This window comes from Melitaea cinxia, chromosome 9, assembly GCF_905220565.1.
Source record: "Melitaea cinxia chromosome 9, ilMelCinx1.1, whole genome shotgun sequence".
NCBI classification, from domain to species: Eukaryota; Metazoa; Arthropoda; class Insecta; order Lepidoptera; family Nymphalidae; genus Melitaea; species Melitaea cinxia.
In genome coordinates, this window is record NC_059402.1 from 10,988,217 (window position 1) to 11,012,162 (window position 23,946).

Here is a 23,946-nt window from a genome sequence, read left to right on the forward strand (position 1 = left end):
CTTATAAATCCGACCGATGGCAGGATAACCATACAACTGCTGCCTTTGAAATAAACTGGCTGAAGAAGGGCAGCAGCGTGCTCACACGTGGTGGTTTTTAGTCAGTAGGAATCTGACGTAACCCTCTGGCGCCCTGCGCTGGAGTATATCGGGTATCCATGATGGATATTCCCCACGTAAAAAAAAGGGCAGCAGCGTCTTCGGTGCGACAAAGCCTGCCCTACGGTCACAAGCCCGATTGCCCAGCGTGGTGACTATGGGCAACACACATGAGTTCCCGGCATTTCTTGCGCGAACGTGATGATGATGATGAAATTATTTTATTAATATGTTTTATTATTTTATTTCAATATTATTTAAAATATATAGCGACTTAATAACAAAAAAAAAAAAAAATAGCTACTTAAATAAAATTTAGAAGTTTCTCTGGAAGTAGATTCTTTCTTGTAAAACTTAAGTACATACAGACATGTCCCGGATAAACTCAAAAAGTACTGCATGGATTTACATCAAAATTGGCACGAATATTATTAAGAAGTCGGGTCAACATATAGGCTACATGTTATCACACTATCACCTACGGGGAACGAGCAGTGAACCTTTATTTCTTCAACGCATTCTGTAACAACGCAACGTGTAATCCATCGACGCATATTTGAATGTTGTTGTTATTATATTAATTACCATTGTATACAATGGTAATTAATATAATAACAATATAATCTAGCTTCACATTATAAATAAAGACATTTTGTAGTATATTTAGTATGAGCATTGCTCCCGTGCGAAGCCGGGGCGGTTCGTTGGTTTGAAATAAGTAAATATCTACTACATACATTATTATTTTGTTCATTCGGTTAACTAGAAATACAGAAACTCTCAGAGAGAGTTAATTTACCCACGAATACTTAAAGGTAATCAAAATTTCATGTAATAAGACGAGATTCGTAAATCACCATACGTGAACGTACATGTAAATTACGTACAATAAGTTGTCTGCGTATGTGCGATTTCTTTTTTATATTAATTCCGCATTTCTGGGTCACAAAAACCTAGATTTCTATAATTGTGTATATTTAAACTATTTTGTAAACTATTTGTATAATTGTGTATAAGTATAGATACATACTATTAAATAATTTTTTGTTGTTTACAGAACTATATGTTGTTGTGGATGGTTTAGTTGTCAGTCAGTCTGCTTTCCTCTACACAGCTGTGGGTTCAATTCTCGCTCCGATTTTGGGTATCATATCACTATTGTCTTGAAGAAATGGCCTTCTTCATGTTTAAACACATGGTTATGCTTTTAGGGTTAGTTGTGTATGTATCAGTTAGGATGCAAGGTTGAGCTAAATTACAAAAAAAAAATCAAGCATTTACCTCAATTATTTACGAATTTATGATAAAAAACAACGCTAATGTCGAAAAACATTGAAAAAAAATCATCTCCATGGAGTGGTCTAGCTCTGGACTTAACAGTCTTTCCTGGGACACCTGTATATCAGCTCTTTTTTGTAAAAAAAATAAGTTATGTTGTTAAATAGTCATTTCGTTAATTTAAGTTCAATTTATTTTGGTTACTTTGCATGAGGGAGATATTTTTGCTATTAGCATTGAAGTAAGGCATAGTTAGAAATATATTACTCATAATGTCAGATTTTCAGATGTCAGCCCGACTGGTTTAGTAACTCAATTTGAATCACAGCCAAATAATAGATACTGCTGCTCTCAAATGGTGTTGTGTTCCTGTGGTGAGTAATATAGCAAGAACTCCTAAGGCTGGGTTATGTTATTGTGTTGTCGTCTATAGGCATCGGTAACTGCATTCAATTAGGCGGCCCGTACCTCTCTACCTCTGATAAACAATCCTATGTTGGTAGTAAAAATATGAAACGTCGTTCTTAATGGGTTTTATGAGTACACAACATATGCACAAAGTAATAATAAAAAGATATTAATACGTTAAATTTTTTATCAAAAGTCCAGGTGCTAAAAAGTATTGATGATATACTTTAACCCTCTTTTCAAATCAGCTTTCTCACAACCATGGGGACCACCAATAAAGATTGCATAAAGTACCTAATGATCGGAATATGACTAAACAAAAAATCGAAATCAAAGCAAATATTGATTATTCTAATTGTTATGTATGAATATTCATAAATTTTATTGACAGAAATCGATACTCTTTTTGTTTGATATTGCCAAAAAGGGTTAAGGGTAAAAAATAACATTGATCTATTGTTATCGACGATAGGTAAGGTGCAAATATGCATATTCATGACTTTATCATTACGGTAGGTCCTTTAACATCATTAATTTTATAATTGGAACCAGAGGCGGCGAATTTATTTGTATAGAAAATCCATTCCGTCAACGCGGAATCACCAACACTGCAGGCGCCAGCTCCAAACACCAGACAACGAAAACAAAATAATTTATTGCTTTCTTCACATCCACACAATTAAGGTGTTTTGAAATATTGTTCGGATCAGAGGCGGCTCGTCCTAAAGAGCGCTGGTGCAGTGCACACCCACTCCAAATATAGTCAATCTATATTTCTTTATATTAAATACTATACTATACTACATTAAATTATTTTCATTCTACTTTGCCTGGGCTGTGTGGTTACTGGTTACGGAAGTACAGAATATAGCCACCCCCTCTCTTTTCGTGGGTGTCGTAAGAGGTGACTAAGGGATACCACAGTTTCACTACCACCTTAAAACTTAAAAAGTCGATCGATGGCGGAATAACTGCTGGCTTTGCACAGGCCGAAGACGGGCAGCAACGTCTTCGGTGTGACAAAGCCAGCCCTGCGGTCACCAACCCGCCTGCCCAGCGTGGTGACTATGGGCAACACACGTGAGTTCTCGCCATTTTAGGCGCAAATTTGTGGGACCTGTGGGGTCTTAGGTCCTGGACTCCCGTGGACCATAAACCGGCGGACAGATGGTGGTTTGGTCGCCCGCCCTGTGGCGCGAAAGCGCGGTGTGCTGGCCGGGTTGCGCTAGCTCCCTAGAGCTGGCTTGGTTGCTGGTGCAATCCGGCAGACCAGTTGCGTGAGGGCCGGGCTGTGCTGGCTCCCTGGAACGTTTAGCTCGGTTGTCGGTGCAATCCGAGTAAACGAGCGTTGGAGATCAGGCCTGCCTGGCTTAGAGGGGGGACGCTCCTGGACATGTGTCCCCATTTTGCAGACGGTAGACTGGTCTGGTTGAACGTCCTTTACGTGGGGTGGCAGGCTGGGGGTCGGGCGATCTTCGGCTGGCTTGAGACCCCACACGTCGTCGGGAGGGGTGCTCTTGTGGGTGCCGGGGCCCAGATGTTTTCATTCAGGCCGGCCGCTGAGGCGAGGTGGTGCATGCTAGAACGACTTCATCTCGCCCCATTTAGGCGGAGGTCTGCTCACACGTGGATGGTTTTTATTCAGTAAGAGTCTGACTCCCCTCCGATGCCCCCTCGCCGGAGAGTGTCCATGAGGATTTTCCTCACGTTCAAAAAAAGGATCTAAGACCCCTACCACTCGCTGGAACCAGGCGAGTGGCGTTCCCCCATCCGCCAGCTAAGGCACGCGCCCAGTAAGAGATCCGGCAACTTTCTCTGGGGACGTTGCTATACCAACCGCAAGTTAAAAATAATTGTGTTTGCTCACAAACGAAAAAAAACCGACTTCAATTACATCGAAGAGTAATACAACGTAGGTCGACGAAAAAATAGTCAAGTAACTACGCGTTATCAAAGATTACTAATAATGGGATTGAATAAAGCTCGACTCGGCTATGTCTGTGACACGCCAGCGCCATGTCAATGGATATTTTTACAAAAATTGTGAGCATGTGGCATATGGTGATTTCGGCACAAACGATTGACTGTCTAGTGTTTGTCATGATCTCATATCTCTGAGTTTTTTTATTATGAGAACGTAAATAATTTTGTAACATTCGATAAGTGTGTATAATCACCTTATGGCAAAATAAATATTTTTATTTCATCAGACTGTTACGATTTTAGTAAAAATATGGTATCTAAGATATTAGGTTTAAAATAAAAAATTAAAATTTTATTTAATGTTTTTATTAAAAAATACTTTATGCATAAATATTTAAATGCAGCACTTTAACAATTAAGTCTTAAATTACACATATCAATCACATGTTAAGTCTTTAAGCATTATATGGGAAAGAGAACATAGAAAAGGCTGTGTAAAAATATATATTTCTGAACTTTTTAAAGTTTAGAAATCCAGTCTTGTAGCTCTTTTATGTCAGTGGGATTATCATCATCACTGACATTAGCAGAACATTCTAGGAAATCAACTTTGCAACTGAGGTGTGTAAATTCAAACTCTTTGCCGAGTTTGCCAAGATACGTGGAATTGTTAGTTTGGTTTGAATCAACTGACTGCAATTGACTGGACTTTGTAATACGCACGAGATTTCTGAAACAAATATCTTAGTATTAGCACTTAAAAAGATCAAAACACTTTTAAATTGACATAAAATATGATTTTATTTCATTCCTGCAGTTCTGAAAATTTACCTACTACCCTATTCTAAATTACTCATTTGTTTAAAATATAAATTCAAATAAAATGTCAAAAAACAAACATCACAGTTCAAAATAGCACACACTAGTTAAATTTATAATCACAAGTAAATTTATCGTAGTTTTAATCAAAGTAAGATAGTTCCAAAATGTTTTTCGTAGTCTATTATATAGTAAATTTTTCAATTATCTTACATTTCTTTTTCAAGAAGGCCTTTAATGACTTGACTGCCCTTTGCCATAGGCTGGTCTTGTTTATTGCACAAAATAAGCAGAGAAGGGCAGTTGCTTTGAACAACAGGATCTAGCAAAATAGTATACAAATATCTGAAATAGAATAAAAGTTAATGTAAAAATTGTCTTGGGAGGTTTAATTTAATAATTACTTTTTTATTGTAATTGTTTAAATTTATGTATTTAATTGTCAGTTCAAAAGCTATTAGTGATTTAAAGTTACTTAAGCTCTAAAAACAATAACAACAGATAAGCTTTGGAGTAATAATAGGTACATATATGTGTTGTCCTTTTTAAATTATTTGTTTTTGATACTTACTCAGCTACATCTCTGATCTCTTTCTGGATTGTGACAGAGTCTATAACATATACAATAGCCTTTGCACTATTCTTATATTGATCAAAGAATTTATTCCTTAGCCGTTCTTGACCAGGCAAATCTACAATCCTTAATGTTTTCTGTAAAATGAAAAAGTGACTAATATTAGTAACTGTCCAACATGTTAAATTTTGTAATAAATATTAACATTTCTTTATAAATATTGTCAAATACATATGTAGTTAGTTATATATAATTTTTTTGTCTGATGAACTGTTTTCTCATAACCATGGCTTGAAAATTGTTATGATTTCACACTGATTTTTTTTACTGGAATTATGTAATTCACTAAAAATCAGTATCCAGAAAAAGTACAATAGATGTTTCTAGAAGGGAATTTAATGCCCTACAAAAATAAAGTTTGAAAGTTATTCAAAGATAAAGTTAAGTTTTTTGATAAATTATATATATATATTTCTTACTTACATTGGATGTTATGTAGTCTTCAATGTTTTCTTTCATAGATGTAAATGTTTGTCTGTACTGAGAATAGACCAGCCTCACGAACAAAAGCGTCTTACCGGCATCGGATAATCCCGTTAAAAGAATAGAACGGCGCAAATGGCGACGTCGTGAAAAGCAATACCAAAATACTGCAAAAAAAAAATGACAATGTTGATTTTATAGAAGCTAAAAGTAATTAGAAATTTTGTTAATGTAGCAAAACTAAAAATGATAATGATGATGTGATGAGTTCTGAAATTATATATATTATTTAAAAAATACTACTTACGGAAAGTGAACAATAGAACGATCAGACTTAACAAGGTTATGTACCGAGGATCATTCAATACTGGTTCAGTGTGAATTTTTTCTTTTGTAACTTCAGATTCGGCCTCCATTATATTTTTAAATTTATTTAAATTAAATCCACAAGTATTTCTTTCAAAATTACTACAGAAAGTCAGGTTTTGCAAATCTTAGGCTTTGACTTTTGACATATAACGAGTGACGTTTGACGCGGTGTAAATAAAATTTGGCAGTTTTAGTGATGTGTAAGTAATCAAATTTATTTTTCTTCTAATATATAAAATTCTCGTGTCGCGGTGTTTGTAGTTAAACTCCTCCGAAGCGGCTTGACCGATTCTCATGAAACTTTGTATGCATATTGGGTAGGTCTGAAAATCAAACAACATCTATTTTTCATTCCCCTAAATGTTAAGGGTAGTCCACCCTGATTTTTTTTAATTTTTATTATTAGATAAATTATTTATTTTTTATTTTATTATGATTTGGCGTTGAAAAATACATACAATCCTAAATGTTCACCCTTCTACCACCAACCCCTATTTTTAAATAGCGTTTAGTGGCAAGACAACGTTTGCCTAGTCAGCTAGTATTCTTATTATATTTATTCTTATAAAGAATCAATTCTGTTTTTCAAGAGTATTCATGAATTAACGACTGCTTGTAATTTTTTTAAAGATATATTGCACTACTAAATAAATAGTGATCAAATAACCTAACCCTTTAAAGCTAGTTGCACAATAATATGCTTAACTTATGATAGGTGTATAAGCGTAGATATTTAACAATCGTTAATAGGAGTCCGGTTATTTTGGTGATATAATTACTTAAATTTATATTATATATTTATATATATTTATAGTTTTTATTTTTTATTTTTTATTGATATATATTTATTTCTGTATGTATATGTATGTATGTATATGTATATGTGTATATCGGAATGTATGTATATGTATGTAAATGTATTTGGTGTGCATTTACGTATGTGAGTATAATATATTCATGTGTATGTTACATAACATTTTTGCGCCCCATCCCACAATTCTTATTTAGTCCTCTGCCTAAAGGTTGCCTGGAAGAGATCGCTGTATTAGCGATAAGGCCGCCTATTGCAACTGATGCAAATTCTATTTTTATATATCATTTGTTATGTTATTAAAACCTTGTATTAGTGTGCGAAAGTGTAAATAAATAAATAAATTCATTATTTTATGGTTTTATACAATGGTCTTTAAATAAAGCTTGCATATGAGCTGAATTGAACAACCAACGACAAACAAATACATTAAACAAGTGACCCGCCCCAGCTTTGCATGTAGAGCACCTGTAAGGGGACACCCATTAATTGCGTGAGCTCAGAATGAGTGGGGAGGGGTCCAATGAAATCTCACCAAATCTCATTTAAATCGAGGGAGGGATAATCGAAAATCTCACCCCTACCTCAAAAAATATAAGATATTACAGATATTCAAAAATTAATATTTTGAGTGTTCATTTTGCCTGCTTAAATAAATATCATGGGTATTATTAAAAACATTTAGTTTTTTCTTCGAATTTAATTTAATTTAAGGGATTTGGTCACATGAACCAAATCCTGTTGTCAGTGTGAGGGGCTTGGATGGATATTTCGAACGCGTTATTTTGTCATATTATAGCCCTTTAATATTAGGTGTTTACCAGTTTACCTATGAAATTGCCGTTTTTGATGAAATAAGATAACGCACTTATTATTCTATATTTTTTATTTTTATTATTCAAAGCTACCCATGGAATCAATGCATTTGACTATAGCAGTTTTTAACACTTTGAGCAATTTAAAATTTTGTATAAATCAAAAGATATAGGAGTTTGAAAATATTGATAAATGAATTTTTTTCAACGACTTTATTGATTTTTAATTAAATAGTTTTAGGTGAGCAATTTAAAAGGACAACGTAGTTGAATTGAGCTATTGGAAATCTATCGATTAGTATTTTTTTTTATTACGAATACCCGCAATTTTTTTTTTTCCCATCATTGTCTATGCGCATCCGCAGCGCTCACCTGTCTTATGATATAAACGTTAAATTTGTTCAAACTATATAAAATCTATCGATTAATATTTTTTTTTACAAATATCATTATTTTATTTGTTCAAACTATTTAAATTTATTTAAAAATTAAGGTAAGTAGATCTGTTCCAAACTATGCTTGAGAAATTATAAATGCAACTTGAGCAGTTTTTTAACACTTTGAGCAATTTAAAATATTGTATGCATCAGAAGATATAGGAGTTTGAAATTATTGATAAATTAATATTTTTCAACGACTTTTTTTAATTCTAATTAAATAATTTAAGGTGAGCAATTTAAAAGGAGAACGTAGTTGCATTGAGCTATTGAAAATCTATCAATTAGTATCTTTTTTATTACAAATATCCGCAACTTTTTTGCTTCGCATCCATTGAGAACAAACAAACAGATAATCAACGTATAAAGAATTTTGTTTTATAGTATGTAATGACATTGAAGTAAAATATTCTCAGATTTTTTTAAGCTATACTTCTTATGGCACGTTAGGAAAAAATTAGGAGTCAATTTTCACGAACGCGCGCACACCGTCACGAAAAGAACCGACACCCGCAGAAACGCGAAAACGACGTAGTCGATGGTGTTGTGGGCCTTTAGTGGAACGCACCCATTGTGTTTGATTTTGAATTAATTCTTAATTTCTTATCAATTCTATCATAAATACTCTTTGAATTCTAGGTCAATATGAATACTACTTTACTGATAAGGTGTTGTTGAGTAAAAGAAAATATTTCGTTTTTCTAATCAAAAACTTTATCTATGTCATTAATAAATGTAAGATAAGATTTTAAAATAAGACCGTGACTTTAAATCACCTCTCTTGCTAGTCCGTCAATTAAATAGTATGTTGTGTTAATAATACAATTGTCGATTACGTTGGAGGTAACCTTACATTGAATTGCGTTTACATTTTTTTATTTAAGAAAACTTCGAGAATTCTAAAGAAACGCTGTAACTGTTGTAGTTACTAGTTATCATTGAAACGTATGGGAACAAAGTTTTTACAATTTTGCTACAGCAGACAATTAGCAAGTTTTCGAAAAATGAGTATTGATATTGGTGGTATGTTTTTATTTAATTATGACTTAAGATTTCTTTGATTTTGAACACCTGTAGTGTATTTTTTTTCTTCTTTTTGGTAAACATTTGTGAATGTTTGCCCTGAACATGTTTTTTTTAATGTTTAATCTTTATCAATTTTTTAACCGACTTAAAAAAAAGAGGTCACTCATTTCGACCGTATATAATATATATATATTTTTAAATGTACATTCGGGGATAACTTTGTCGTTTATGAACCGATTTTGATAATTCTTTTTTTGTTGGAAAGAAGATATCCCTGGTGTGGAACAATTGATAGGGATACCAGGATCTGATGATGAGATCCCAGAGAAATTGAGGGGAAACTCGAAAATCCCCATTAATTCTTACTGGGTGTACCGATTGTGATAATTTTTAATTTAATTGATAGCCGATGTTTACCATGTGGTCACATTTAAATTTCATCGAGATCTGATTACAACTTTTGGAGTAATCTTTGATACTCCGTGTTTACTTGACTAATTTTTCATCTACCTACGTTGTACTACTTGTCGATATTATTTAAGTCAGTTTTTTTCGTTTGCCTGCAAACACAATCATTTATCATAAATTATAACACATTGACGCCGCGTTGGCGCAATGGTTACAGCCATGGATTGTACTTGTTGCACTGGCGGTAGCGGGTTCGATCCCCGCGCATGACAAACATTTGTATTGGCCATACAGGTGTTTGCCGTCGTCTGGGTGTTTGTGCAGCCCTTGTGGGCCTCCCCACCGTGCCTCGGAGAGCACGTTAAGCCGTCGGTACCGGTTATTATCATGTACACCTGATAGCGATCGTTACTCATAGTAGGGAATATATCTGCCAACCCGCATTGGAGCAGCGTGGTGGATTAAGCTCTGATCCTTCTCCTACATGGGTAAAGAGGTTTATGTCCGTAGTGGGATATTAGTGGCTGAAGCGTATAACACATTGATATAAATTTTGTAATGTTTTATTTTTAGGAATGAGAATAAAATATAAGGATAGGGAAGAAACATTTCTGGAAAAGCATTTGGTATCAAAGGAACCATTCAATCAATTCAAAGCATGGTTTGAAGAAGCTTGTGCAAGAAAAGAAATCTTGGAACCTAATGCCATGTGTCTCGCAACTGCTACTAAGTATGCCAAATATATATATGTATATATATGTATATATATATATATATATATATATATATATATATATATATATATATATATATATATATATATATATATACATATATATCCTTAAAATTTTAATAAATTAAACACATTGATTTACTAAAAATGTTGTTGTTTTGTATAATTAGTATGATTTATTGAAGGGGATTGAAAATAACCTATTATCTTATTTTTATACATGTTAATTTATTTCTAGAGAGGGTGTACCTTCAGCGAGATTTGTATTATGTAAAGGTTATGGAAAAGATGGTTTTAAATTTTTTACTAATTACGGTAGCAGAAAAGCTAAAGAAATGGCAAGTATTAGTATTTCAGTCCTCATTTTCAATGACGTGTCATATGAAAAAGTGGTCTGAAAGAGATCACTCTACTAGAGATAATTTATTAATATTCTTTCTTATATTTTTTTTAATGGGGTACATAAAAGTATTTATTATTGTAATGATTATTATAAAATCACAAATGAAATTTGATAAGATATTAGGGGTATGTAAATATGTTGATTCTAATGCTTATAATTGATACTTTAGGAAGAAAATCCTAATGTTGCAGCAACATTCTATTGGGAAATACTGAACAGATCTGTAAGGATTGAGGGTGTTGTTGAAAAACTGTCTGAAGAAGAATCCACAAAATATTTTCACTCTCGACCTGTTCCAAGTCAAATTGCTGCATCCACTAGCTATCAAAGCACTCCGATTGAATCAAGAGATGTACTTTGTGAAAGAGAAAAAGTTTTAGAAGTTGAATATATGATACCAGGAAAGGAAGTTCCAAAACCTACATTTTGGTATGTCATTTTATATCTACTGTCAATAATTTTTTTTATTACGTAAGAAGATAGACTAGCTATACAAATTTTGCATGTGGTTAGTTCAATTTTCAGAATTCTTTCTACAGATTTAAGCAAAAAGTGTGTGTCAGGTCCATCAATCAACCGGAGTTATCTCCTTAAGAACGATTACCGTGATATTTATCTCTCTCTTTCTCTTATACATTTTTCATACTACAGGGCTTTTTTTCATACAAAAAGTTTGACAAACAAGCGTATCGCTCAACTGATGATAAGCGATTTCTGTAGCTTAAAGAAACCTGCAACATCTTCCAACCCTCAACATACTTCCCCAGTCACACTGTTCCAGATTTGGAGCAGTATATTTCCTGCTGTGCTCTACCTCAGTTATATGCAGAAGTTGTATAATTTCTTACACTTCAAATCATATTTAGAATGGATAGTCAAATATCTGTACTAAATTCATCACATCATCATGATAATAAATTCATCACATCATCATGATAATAAATTCATCACAATAATAAATTCAAATATAATTTCGTGTTAGTAATACAGACAATTTAATTCAATTTTAGGGGTGGATACATCATTCGACCAAGGTCTGTTGAATTTTGGCAAGGTCAAAGAGATAGACTACACGACAGAATTAAGTTTAGGAAGCCTAAGGAAGGAGAGCTTCCAGATGAAAAGCTCTTACATCAAGGTGAAGATGGCTGGGTCTTTGAGAGATTGTCACCTTAATATTAAGCAAAATGAATTTTGATCAGTACCAGTTTTTAGCCATTTCAACGCCATGTCTTCCATTTCTTATTAGTATATTTTTTGGTGTTTTTTTAATAATGTTATATCACAACATAGTATAAAATGAAGTTGCTTTCTCTGTCCCTATGTATGCTTAAATTTTTAAAACTACGCAATGGATTTTAATGCGGTTTTTTTAAATAGATAAGAGTGATTGAAGAGGAAGGTTTATATGTATAATACATACATAATATAGTAGAGGAATACTGGTAGTTTTTGCAACCGTGCGAAGCTGGGGCGGGTCGCTAGTTATAAATAAACAATAAATATTTCAAGAATGTTTTATTTTTAAAATTTCTCTTTGTATCCCATTAGTTGTTTTCCATATAACTTCATTATCTAGAGATGAATCTTTTATAGCAGTTTCAAATTGTCTTGTACCACCTCCAACACCAAAATAATATGTTTTAGATGCTATAAAAATGTCACCATTATCGCTTAATCTATCTTTGAATAGGCTAATAAGTTTATTGTAATTGCTTGGATTGTACAACGTTTCTGATGTGAGTATTATGTCAAACTTTTCAGATTCATCTAAAAGTTTGTTGAATGAAGCCCAGTCCCCTGAATAAAATTTACATTTTTTTATTTCTGCACTCAATTCCTCCTCTTCAAAGTTTAAGTAAACATTTGGTATGGTAGAGTATTGTACTATTTCTTTGTTCTGAAAATAAGTAAATTGATAATTATTTTTATTGCAATTAGTTAAAATAGATAAGTATATATATGCATTTTAATTTTCTTACATAATCTTGAAAAGTGGCAATTCCACCTTTTAACAATGAATATATTCCCAGTATACCAGCACCACAGCCTAAATCTAAAACTTTTTTATTTTTAAACATAATAGTTTTTGAATTATCTTCGAAATATTCAATTAGATCATATGTACATTCCCAAATTTTCAATCCTCCTGTAGCAAAATTATCATTAGATTAGATTTAAAAATATTTATAAAATATGTATCTAATCATTATTTCTGACATGCACAACTGCTTACATTATATTTAATTGAAATTTATAGTATAGACAAAATGTATAGAAAAAAAATGTTAATAAATTCGATAAGGATATTTGGACACTAGCATGACTCCAGTGGTAATTTAGTGTGACTGGCATTAAGTACAGTTTTAAACCTATTGCGGTTCTGTTTCTGTAATTTAATCATGCTGAATACTGAATACCTCTAGTGCTCTTTAGAAGCAGGAGGTGGGGAGGGAGGTCCACCCTGCTCGCAAATGCAGACAACGCATTGTGGTTGTCTGAATTTTGTTACGCAAGGGCAAAGGGACTGCACCTTCCGAAGCGCCAGAGATGTCACAGAACGAAATTATGCTTAACGGTCTAATTTTCAGGTTAGGTTTACGGGATTTCTTTTTTTTTTTCAACAAGTACCAGTCACGCTAAATTACAACTGGAGTCACCTAGTGTCCGAATATCCTCAGATCCTCCTTAAATTATATACAGAAAAAAAAATATTTAAAGAAATGATTTATGATAATTATTTGTACCTTCATATTTACCGGTGACTAGGTCACTGTGTTTTTTCTCAGCAAGTTCAAGAACAGTTCCAATCCCCTTGTATTTCAAATACGTTATCATATTGTTAACTGATACATGTCCTATCTCCACATCGCCGCATACAAACATTTTAGCATGAGACAACAAATCTTTAATTTCTTTTACTTGATGACTTGGGATAACTTCTTCACTATCGAACCATTTGATTTCTTCCTTATCTTAAATATAGTCAGTTTATTTAGTTTTCTGTTGATTTGATACTTTTTAAATTCTAACCTTAAATCGGATTTTTTGTTTATACCTTTCTCGTGTAAGTCATCGGTATTACCGGAGAAATTAAATTTAAAAGAGGTCATAACTTGTTATTTTATATAAGTTTTACTGAAAACGTTTTATGTAATAAAATCGTTTTTATCAAATAATCAATGTTTTTTCGTTTGTAGGTTTGCAGCAAACAAGTACCAAGTTTCGTCTTTGCTCGTTTTGCTCAAGTTTTGCTTTTGAAGTACTCTACAATTCTTTATCACTGCTTTCAGCTTATAGCCTGTGTCCAAATAAAGAAAGAAAGAAAGTATCAATTGGACACAAATTAGATCACCTCCCATGTGGAGTAGAAAAGACACAGTGGAGAGTGGAGACCATAGATAATAAATACACTTAACCCTTTCACCGCCTGAGTCGGATTTATCCGACAAAAACTTTCGGGCTCATTCCGCCTGAGTCGGATTTATCCGACACAAAACCCTGTGTATTAAATATTCAATTTTTAAACGTATTATGATGTTTTAGCCTATAATACATTTTTTTTCGAAAGTTTATCTTTCAACCTTTTAACTAGTGTTACAATTCATATTTACTATATCCAAAAACAAAATAAAATACTATTTCAATTAAGGTAAATTTACTAATATTATCCCGGAGAAAGTCTATTGACTTCCAACGCCTATGTCGTATTTATCCGACATTAGTGATGAGACATAATGCTAGAATTTATAAGATATGGAATATTCATAAACAAAAATATTATATTACCAAGTTATTGAATAAAAAAACGTATATTACATACATACATTTAATAAAGTAAACGTGTTGTTTTTGCTCTGTGTAAATCTATATTTTGTAAGAAATTAGCGATATAGTTATTTTTCTACGGACAACTATAAATGCTAATTCACATCCCTAGACTGAGTCCTTTACGCCAGTATAGCCAGTACATAGCCAGAGCCAGTGTCGGATAAACACGACCGCTCATGACGTCACAATCGTATGGAATTTTCCATTAGTGTTGCGCGTGTTTTTGTGATATAGTAGTGAGTTAGTTTTACGTTCGTGTTTTTAAAATTGAAATTTACCATGACGACTGCTGAAGAATTAATACGAATTCTAGAAGGTGATGACGATAACGAATTTGTGTCAGACGAAAAATTTGATATTGACGAAGAGATAATTATATCTTTTATTAAATTGTTTTATTTAAATTTATTGTGCAGTGAGAAACGGTGATTATACGACGACGAAGAACCAATAAATATAGGATTAAAGAACTTTTTTGCTCATAATAATTTAACATTCACTTAAAATGAGATATATTTCAGAAATCAAGCAATGCTATTTGTAGTAGTGGCAATTTAACGGAGTGATATTGAATCGGTAGGTTATTTTTTTCCGTGTCTCTCATAGGTGTATGAACATCATTTTTAACCGACTTCAAAAAGGAAAAGGTTACTCAATCCGACCGTATTATGTATGTTCGGAGATAACTTCGTCGTTTATGAACCGATTTTGATAATTCTTTTTTTGTTGGAAAGGAGATTTTCCTAGTTTGATACCGTGATAAGGAAACCAGGATCTGATGATGGGATCCTAGAGAAATCGAGGGAAACTCATAAATCCGCATAACTTTTTACTGGGTATACCGATTTTGATGATTTTTAATTTAATCGAAAGCCGATGCTTATCATGTGGTCACGTTTAAATTTCATCGTAATCTGATCACAACTTTTGGAGTAATCTTTGATAGTGCGTATTTGCTCGAGTATTTTTTCGTCTACTTACGTTGTACTACTTATCGATATAATTGAAGCTGGTTTTTCTCCGTTTGCCTGCAAACACAATTATAATACGTAATGCTCGTGCAAAAGACTTCACACAAATTAACACAAAGTCAAGAGACTTTCAGCCCGTTTCCATCTCCAGAGTATTAATTTTTTATGAAGAAATAACAAACAAGACTGATTAAGCATGTTTAAAGACTGATTCGCGTATGTTTGAAGATTAATTAATGTGCAGTACTATACTTAATAAATAAATTAAACCTTTGATTAAAATTTTGTAATTTTTATTCATTTCATTACTTTGTTTATCGATAACTATACTTAACACTATGTAAAATTGTACCTAAAGGTTGCTGGCGCTACAGGCACTTCAAAGGGTTAAACTAGGTACTGTTGTCATTCACCTGAGCGATACGTCATTAATAGCTGAGTTACTTACAATCAATGATGAACCGCTGGATCGAACGCCGTATAATTAAAAAAAAGACGAGTTATAAGAATTATTTATATTTATAATTTATATATTTTTTATAAGTATTAAATTAACCTAAATGCTCATTGAAAATTATCTCATAACCAGTGTCAAGTAGTCTTTATTACTCTTTATAAGAAAAAAAGTACTGCGTAATTCGTTGTCTTTATCTTTTATTAATAAGTGTTTAAAATTTAAATAATGGAAGGCTAGCTGTTGTAGAATTATTTATTAACAGTAAAAAAGTACTGCGTAATATATCGGTAAATCCAGAATTTAATTTAAATCAGATTTATTGATAGTTCAGTATTAGCCTTAATTGAAAATTAATATTAATAATGAACATAAAACATTTCTTTCAGGGACATAAAAACGTCTTAATTTTTACACTTATTTGTTTTAATGTGTGTAATAAAATAATTGTATTATTTTATTAATTTGAAAAAAACTTATCTAGTAGGTAGTAGCAAACAAGTGAAAGTCATTCGTTTAGAAAAAAAAAATTTAAAAAGTATAAAATACTTCATTATCTTTATCTTTTGTTAATAAGTGTTTAAATAATGGAGTTAAACAACGAAAAGCTAACTGTGGTAGGATTATTTAATATACCTTCACTACAATAAAACTAATATAAAAAATTGCAGTTGGATGAGTGAACGCATCCAATTATTTCAGCTATTCATTCGTTCAAGCACACGAGTCAAACTAAAGACACTAAAGAGTCAAAAATTGTGCGGTTTCAACTGTAATTCACTTACCGAAATATTTATAAGTATAAAACGAGCAATAATATTAATAAATAATGACAGACGTTGCAAAGAAGGTAAAGCTAAATATATGTAATTCGTAGGTCTTCCGTTAATATAGCATGAGCGGTATGTTTGTATCATCCATTGTGCGTTTTATTGCACCATGCTTTTCTCTAATTTTCAAGAGTTTACTAAGCAGGTAGTCATTTATATTAGTGTTCCCGTATAAATTTCTCATTATTCAATAGATTATTCTTTATAAAGTCAACATAACCTCGTTGATGTTCGTGTGGCCATGGGGTCGGTGATTTGTGTGTTCGTATAAGACCGTGTTTGCTGACTTGTGTGTTGTGTTTGCGATCGAACTTGGAACTTAAATATGAATTATTTGTTAATTTTAGGTCCAGGACTACAAAGATTCCCTGAAACAGAAAGCAGAACACTTAATTATAAGAGGATTCCCAGAAAAGATAGTTAAGTTGAATGAACTTCTAGAAACGTCAAATTTTCAAAATCGGGATCTGTCAGACGTACATCAGGTAAATAATGTATTGTACATAATATTACTTAGTAAAAACTCTAATTTTAGTTATGGTACTATTAGTATATTATTAGTAATTAATGGTCAGTCATGAAATTACTTATCACACATTACAGGACTTAAACATTCCAGTGCCTCCTCCAATTCAGCCTCAGAATGAACCAAATGCTAAGAGGCAGCGTGTAGACTCATCGGAGGTATCAAGTAACTCATCAATTGAGGGTACTCGAGTGTATGCGCTGCCAAATGGAACAGTACCATGTAATAAGCCACTTAGTGATCTAATACACCTTGTCAAACCACATATTAGAGAACTGGTTGAAGATTCAAACCTGGTATGTTTCCTTCATTTATATAAATTTATTATACTTACATTTTTACAATACATCAAATGTAGTACTAATGAGTTCAAATATAGGAAGTTGTAATCTTATAAATATTTAAAAGTAAATTTATTGTTAATTATTTTTATAGAAAATCTAATTATTGTTCTGGTTTTTATATATTCTAATTATAATAAGCAACTTAAGTTGGGTTTTAAACTCATATTAATCATAATCATAATTGGAATCATTATGTTAATTGGAATGTTAAGGGAATGTAATCTGTAATCGTCATTAATACTGAAGAGTTTGTTTATTTGTTTAAACATGAATATATTGTAAAAGTACAGTGAAACTACAACTATGAATATAAATACAACATAAAAGTCATCTATAGTATATGTATTTTTTATTTTCTAGCTTAAAATGTGGATTTCATTTATGATCCCAAAGATAGAGGATGGCAATAACTTTGGTGTATCAATACAAGAAGACACCCTGGCTGAAATACAATCTGTTGAATCAGAAGCCGCAGCATTCTTTGACCAAATTTCGAGATACTTTATATCCCGAGCAAAGATAGTATCAAAAGTTGCGAAATATCCACATATTGACGATTACAGAAGAGCTGTAAGAGTGAGTAATATGTTTCATAATATTATGCCATATAGATGTAACAAATATAGGCAAACATAGGTAGGAGGAAGATGTTGTACAAAATTATACTTAGTATACAATTTGAATTACAACCGATTGAATTTGAACTGATTGTCAGCTTATTGAGAGCATAGTAGAAAATATCTTAGTCTAAATCTGAATGAGTCTAGCTTGGGGAGTACCTCATTGTCATAGAATATAAAGCAAAATAGTACTGCTCTTATAGAAAAATCTTTGTAGTTTTATGCTCCTGTGGTGGGTAAGGTAGCCTAGGCTACTGGGGACTAATGGGGAGAGTCAGGGTTAGGGTCATCACCAAGCTGTTAATGTGATTAATTAGCATCAGGCAGACAGTTTCCTTTTGTTTATACAATTTTTTTTTACATTTTTTTTGTATTTTTTTTCTGTTTTACATTATTGCATACATTTTAATACAAAAAATTCGTTTGTTTGTCATTTATTTTATGGTTTTGAATGCCAAGAATAGTTATGTGCTTTGTATTTTTTAATTTGGAAATAAATAACATTACTTTTATTGTCAGTGGATACTACAGTTTTCTTAGGGATAAATTTGGAGTCTAACTTCAGTGGAATTCTCTTTTGTCATCCTTGAATAGTAGACTCAGCTCTGCAGCATTCGCAAGCTGGTGGCTAGGTTCTACTGGAGTATCCTCTTATGTAGAGTAAAACACTCTTTGAATATAAAATTCGCTGGCACAAAGCCACGGGCACAGCTGGTATATATATATTACTTATCATAGTAGGCACATAAATTATCATGTTTTTTGTTATTAACGTACATCTTTGTTTCAGGAATTAGACGAGAAAGAGTATTTGTCTCTTTGGCTTGTAATGTGTGAGATTCGCAACCGCTACTGTTCCTTACATGATATTGTCATCAAGAATTTAGAAAAAATCAAAAAGCCACGCTCCTCCAATGCAGATTCATTATACTAGGTCTTAACTTTAATCTCAACTAGTATTCTTAGGTGCAAGGATTACTTGTGAACTTTAAGGGTAACTATAATACAAATTTATTTGGTTTTTTATTCACTAGATGAGTGTATACAGGCGACTGTATATATTTAATTGAAATATTAACACTAATTAGGTTAAACCTAATTTGCTATACTTAAGCACTGTAACAGTTTAATTAATAAATATTTTTCTGACATATCTCAAAAACTTGTCTTTACTCTTTGAATTATTTCTTAAATAAAATAATTAACGAAATTACTAGTGAGTAAAAAATAGATATAGGATACATATGGCATTGTGGTCTTGTAGCGAGAATTGTTAGTATTATAGTGTGACTGAAATATATGTAGCATTTTAGTGTTTGTTGTTTCAAATGTCATAGTGATAAGAATGTTTTTCATATACATGTAATATATCTGTTTGAATTTTTATGAAGTTGATATATTTTGCAAACAAAAACAATTAATTGTTTTGCTTCCATTAAATTTTGTAAAATAAATTGTATACTTATTGCAGATATACTGAATCTGTTCTGAATGAATAAAAGAATTATATAAATGACAAAATAATAATAAGAAATGAACTTGAATATTGGGATATTCTGTATAAATATTGCACATTTTACTCTAATAAGGTGTCCAAAATAGGGCGTACAATCCTGCAGCCTCATTAGTGGTATTTGCAGGTTACAGAATTTTCAACTCTGTGGGATAACTGTATTTCATGATAGCCATCCTACTCCATTTTGTCTTATAATCGATAGACTATCTCTATTCTTGTAGCAAGTAATTTTTAGTTGGTAAGCCTTTTAAAAAAGTGTACACGTTTTTGAACTTTGTTAAAATCAGATATCAATTCTCCATTTGTGAAAATGCTTCGTTAGCTGTGAAAGAAAGTCGTGTACATGCTTATTACATTTCCGTAAATCTAGCTAGATCCCGCAATCGTAACCCCATATCACGCGGGACTGAAAAGTGTTACGGGATTTAGGAATCCCGAGATCTCGCTATTGCGGGATTGGAAGCCCTCATCCTACAAGGGAATAAATATGTGTATCCAAATATATCTCGCTACAGGACTGCTATATGAATACTTTGTTTTACCATCAAGTGATTCCAAATTTTATTCTTTATGAGACATTAGTTTAGTAAGTGCCTAATATTGTATTTACATCATTAAAATGATCCCTTTAAACTTATAAGTTAATTTTAATTTATTGTACCTCAGTTTCATTTGAGAATGTCAGTAAAAATTTCTATTTTGATGATCCTACCAAATACTGTCTCCCGGTATTAAAATATCCCTACAAACAGAATGTTAAGTCAAATTATAATCAATTCAATAAATCTGTTTCTACTAATGTTTGTCTTTTAATTGTGTTTCTATAACGTAAAAATTAAAACAGTTATTTTTCGATGTAACACTGCGTAGCGAATAATTTCTTGATTTTCACACAATTTAAATTTTTTAAAATTGTAATTAAATTGAAGTTAATATAGGAGCCGAGACGTGGACACTGACAAAGGGACTGGTCCACAAGTTTAGGTTAGTCGCTCAACGTGCAATGGAACGGGCTATGCTTGAGGTTTCTCTCAAAGATAGGATTAGAAATGAGACTATCCGCGAGAGAACGAAAGTAACCAATATAGCCCACAGAATTAGCAAGTTGAAATGGCAGTGGGCTGGTCATCTGTGTCGCAGGACCGATGGCCGTGTGAGCAGACGAGTCCTGGAGTGGAGACCGCGTCTTGGCAAACGCAGTGTGGGACGTCCTCCGGCCCGTTGTACCGATGATCTACCTAAGATTGCCGGTGTAGGCTGGATGAGGATTGCGGAAAACCGGGATGTCTGGCGCGAACCTGGGGAGGCCTATGTCCAGCAGTGGACTGCAATAGGCTGAACTGACTGACTGACAGACCGAAGTTAAAGTGCTGCTCAACACGCTGCACTGAAGACCGAAAGTCGTTCTTCCCAAGTATAATAGGTCCTAGTAATATATCCTCCCAAATAGGTATAGTAATAGGTCCTCCCAAGTGAAATTACACTTTCATTTTACTTTAAATAATTGTCATTAAATTTGATTTATTTATGAAAACATGAACTTCGAAGAACTTTTCGAAGACCTCACATTCCAATTTGTGTATTTCACTCATTGTAAATATCAAATCGACGGGTGCAAAGTAAAAAGAGTTATATACAAAACAGCAACTTTTCAGGAGAGTGCAAAATAGGAAAAAGTGCTCCCATTTTGTCAGTTTCGAACCAAATTTGTTGAAATTTTCATCACTGCTATATTTTTTAGAAAGACAAACAATTGTATAAATCATTTCTTCTAATTATGTTTAATTTACGAGATATTGCAGTTGTCTGCCTATACATCGTGCTTAAAAATATGACAAATGAATTAACTATCACTTGGTCGTTTCTACATAGGAATTAATAAATCTGGATTTAATAAAGATGTTTCATATATTTCAGTAAGTGTAAAAAGTATGACTTTTCCAATTCCAAAAATTTTCAAAAACGTCTTTCCATGTCTATTGTAATATATTCAAATGGTTTATTATTATGATAACACTTTCACACAAACCTTAATACGTAAAAAGCCAAAACAAACAAACATTGTTAACTAAGGTAGGGCACAGCAGAAATTTTGCTGCTCAAAATATGGAGCAGCCTGACTGGGGTAGTACATCGACCTTACAGAAGATCACAGCTAAATAATACTGTTTTCAAGCAGTATTGTGTTCCTGTTGGTGAGTAAGGTGACCAGAGCTCCTGGGGGGGAGGGGGATTGGGGATTGAGTCGGCAACGCGCTTGCGATGGTTCTGGTCTTGCAGGCGTCTATAGGCTGCGGTAACCTCTTACCATCAGGTGAGCCGTGTGTTTGTTTGCCGACCTAGTGATATATATAAAAAAAAAACATTGTTGCCGGCCGGCGAAGCACATGACATCTGACTGATGGCACAATAGGATGAACGTTCGCCCCCCGCACGGACTGCGTAAAAGCGGCCAGGCGGTAGTTGAACGCACGTACGTCGTGTAATTTTACAAAACAGCAGTATTTGTCTTCTTTTACTTGACAAAAGTACAAGAAATGAGGCGATATTTGTATTTTTTTATTTTGCCATGTTTTAAAATATAAATTTTTTAGTTAGTTACTGCAATAAAAAAAAAATCTCAAAATTGTAGTTAACTTTTTTACTTTGCACCCGTCGAAATATAAGCCAAATTTTGAGCATTCATGACGAAAGTCAAGTAGTCGAAAGCAGAAAGAAAACGATTGGGTAACGTCTGATTCTGCTGGACAAACGTGTACGCACCTAGGCTTATTTGTTGTCTTTGTTGAAAATAACGTGATTTGTTTGTATGTAGGTAACATAGAAAGACAGAGTGTAAATATTTATAAATTTAACGCTGTTTAACCAATTGCCTATTTCGTGTATCCAAATACGATAGTAATAACTCTGGAATGTCAAAGATTATATGTAAGTACGCAAACTTATGCAGATATTATGGTGCAGATATTAACTAGAGATAGAGAAGAGCAGCTCGAAGAAAAGAATTCCGCTCTTCGCCAACAAAACTTTCGGTTTGGCTACTACAATTGCTTTTTATCACGTTATTTATTTACATTATCGCATATTTTAAGCCTAATTAAAATCTGTGGTCTATTTTTTACCGAAATTTTGAAAAGCACGACAGCAATAAAGACAAGTTTTTTTTAGCTTTGCAAGAGACGAGACAAAATAGACCTAACCACAGTCACATAGTTCCGAAAAAAGTATGCCACTGCGCTTAATGGTTTCGAGTCGTAAGATGGCTATACAAATGTTTTATATACCTGTGCTTTATGTGCGTAATTTTTGAAGTGCAAACTTCTTGTGGCGCACCGCATACACATTTTTTCGTAGGTAGTAAGTTAGGCTGATCCGTCACGATCTGAGGTGAAAGGTTCGATCGGGTGAACTCGGGACCGGTTATTGCTTGGTTGTGATAGCCAATGAAGATTTCACTTCTGCTGTGCGGTCTTAAGCACATTCCTAAGCTTTTTGTCCAGTCTAAAATTATGTTTGATAATGTTTTAATCAAACTACAAACAATTAAACAACAAATTAAATTAAAGTAAAAACTTTGACAAACGAGCTTTTATTTTAATGCGCTAAAAAGAATGAAATATAAAATTTCCTTTAAAACTTTTACTATCAACATTAATTTAACATCAGTACACAATTTACATGATATAAAAGGTTGTTGCGAGATTCCAGTTCTTATTTAGTTACTTTGAAAATAATAAAAATTAAAATCAATTAGATCAAGTTACCGAAGTTTAAATTACCGACTTGATTATCTGCGTAGGTAAACTTTGCGACTAACTTTTAATTGTAAAAAGTTGAACAGCATATAAAATTTAGTTCTTCATATACGGTACGGTACGGGTACGGGCTCTTTGTGTCCTTATGTTACAGACGGAACTGTCTCGAAATTATTGACGACCGTTCTGAGTAACCTTAACACCGACCATTGAGGGTGTGGTTGCGCCTACCACTCCGTTCGAGACAGATATTTGTTTTTATAAGAACATAGAACATAGAAACACGCAAAATAGACGCATTAAGACGTCGAGTTGCGGAAAATAGCCCGTGTTTATCAACAAGAACATAGAACACGAGGTTTATTATTATATTGGCGATAAACTTACTGACGTTCATTTTAGAATGAAAAAAGCATATTGACATATGTCAGTTTTTTCGAGGCTCTCTTTTCTGTAGTTTTTAATTCATAAATTTTATTTTGGTATTCCTGTTTTATTAGGTATGGTATTTTA

The 23,946-nt window shown here is 32.9% G+C and overlaps 4 protein-coding genes across 5 annotated transcripts; 2 read left to right on the plus strand and 2 right to left on the minus strand.

Annotated features, from left to right (window-relative positions):
• Nucleotides 1-4,058: 4,058 nt before the first annotated feature.
• On the minus strand, nucleotides 4,059-6,105 carry LOC123656249 (signal recognition particle receptor subunit beta). Its single transcript, XM_045591955.1, has 5 exons — nucleotides 5,892-6,105; nucleotides 5,585-5,751; nucleotides 5,099-5,238; nucleotides 4,741-4,872; nucleotides 4,059-4,438 (listed from the first exon to the last, which is right to left on the minus strand). The coding sequence occupies exons 1-5, from the start codon at nucleotides 5,998-6,000 to the stop codon at nucleotides 4,228-4,230; spliced, it is 759 nt and encodes a 252-aa protein (XP_045447911.1). The 5' UTR covers nucleotides 6,001-6,105; the 3' UTR covers nucleotides 4,059-4,227.
• A 2,442-nt stretch (nucleotides 6,106-8,547) lies between these two features.
• Nucleotides 8,548-11,879, plus strand: LOC123656759 (pyridoxine/pyridoxamine 5'-phosphate oxidase-like). Of its 2 annotated transcripts, XM_045592418.1 has the most exons (6): nucleotides 8,548-8,607; nucleotides 8,900-9,039; nucleotides 10,024-10,180; nucleotides 10,422-10,521; nucleotides 10,756-11,015; nucleotides 11,597-11,879. In XM_045592418.1, the coding sequence occupies exons 2-6, from the start codon at nucleotides 8,964-8,966 to the stop codon at nucleotides 11,760-11,762; spliced, it is 759 nt and encodes a 252-aa protein (XP_045448374.1). In that variant the 5' UTR covers nucleotides 8,548-8,607; nucleotides 8,900-8,963; the 3' UTR covers nucleotides 11,763-11,879. The 2 variants fall into 2 exon arrangements, with proteins under 2 accessions (XP_045448374.1, XP_045448375.1); XM_045592419.1 differs by lacking the exon at nucleotides 8,548-8,607 and having other exon boundaries at nucleotides 8,660-9,039.
• A 210-nt stretch (nucleotides 11,880-12,089) lies between these two features.
• Nucleotides 12,090-13,699, minus strand: LOC123656758 (histidine protein methyltransferase 1 homolog). The gene is made up of 4 exons (XM_045592416.1): nucleotides 13,645-13,699; nucleotides 13,334-13,561; nucleotides 12,569-12,735; nucleotides 12,090-12,486 (listed from the first exon to the last, which is right to left on the minus strand). The coding sequence occupies exons 1-4, from the start codon at nucleotides 13,697-13,699 to the stop codon at nucleotides 12,094-12,096; spliced, it is 843 nt and encodes a 280-aa protein (XP_045448372.1). The 3' UTR covers nucleotides 12,090-12,093.
• Nucleotides 13,700-16,671: 2,972 nt separating this feature from the next.
• On the plus strand, nucleotides 16,672-19,324 carry LOC123656760 (proteasome activator complex subunit 3). The gene is made up of 5 exons (XM_045592420.1): nucleotides 16,672-16,692; nucleotides 17,020-17,157; nucleotides 17,276-17,494; nucleotides 17,903-18,118; nucleotides 18,953-19,324. The coding sequence occupies exons 1-5, from the start codon at nucleotides 16,672-16,674 to the stop codon at nucleotides 19,094-19,096; spliced, it is 738 nt and encodes a 245-aa protein (XP_045448376.1). The 3' UTR covers nucleotides 19,097-19,324.
• Nucleotides 19,325-23,946: the final 4,622 nt, after the last annotated feature.

Coding starts and splice junctions, on each gene's coding strand:
- LOC123656249 (XM_045591955.1), bottom strand. CDS start 6,000: ATGGAGGCCGAATCTGAAGTTACAAAAGAAAAAATTCACACTGAACCA. Junction 4,873..5,098: donor GAGATCAGAGATGTAGCTGA/GTAAGTATCAAA, acceptor ATTCTATTTCAG/ATATTTGTATACTATTTTGC. Junction 4,439..4,740: donor GGCCTTCTTGAAAAAGAAAT/GTAAGATAATTG, acceptor TATTTGTTTCAG/AAATCTCGTGCGTATTACAA.
- LOC123656759 (XM_045592418.1), top strand. CDS start 8,964: ATGGGAACAAAGTTTTTACAATTTTGCTACAGCAGACAATTAGCAAGT. Junction 9,040..10,023: donor AATGAGTATTGATATTGGTG/GTATGTTTTTAT, acceptor TTTTATTTTTAG/GAATGAGAATAAAATATAAG. Junction 11,016..11,596: donor GTTCCAAAACCTACATTTTG/GTATGTCATTTT, acceptor ATTCAATTTTAG/GGGTGGATACATCATTCGAC.
- LOC123656758 (XM_045592416.1), bottom strand. CDS start 13,699: ATGACCTCTTTTAAATTTAATTTCTCCGGTAATACCGATGACTTACAC. Junction 13,562..13,644: donor CGATGACTTACACGAGAAAG/GTATAAACAAAA, acceptor ACTATATTTAAG/ATAAGGAAGAAATCAAATGG. Junction 12,736..13,333: donor AGTCACCGGTAAATATGAAG/GTACAAATAATT, acceptor ATTTTGCTACAG/GAGGATTGAAAATTTGGGAA.
- LOC123656760 (XM_045592420.1), top strand. CDS start 16,672: ATGACAGACGTTGCAAAGAAG. Junction 16,693..17,019: donor TGACAGACGTTGCAAAGAAG/GTAAAGCTAAAT, acceptor TGTTAATTTTAG/GTCCAGGACTACAAAGATTC. Junction 18,119..18,952: donor ATTACAGAAGAGCTGTAAGA/GTGAGTAATATG, acceptor TCTTTGTTTCAG/GAATTAGACGAGAAAGAGTA.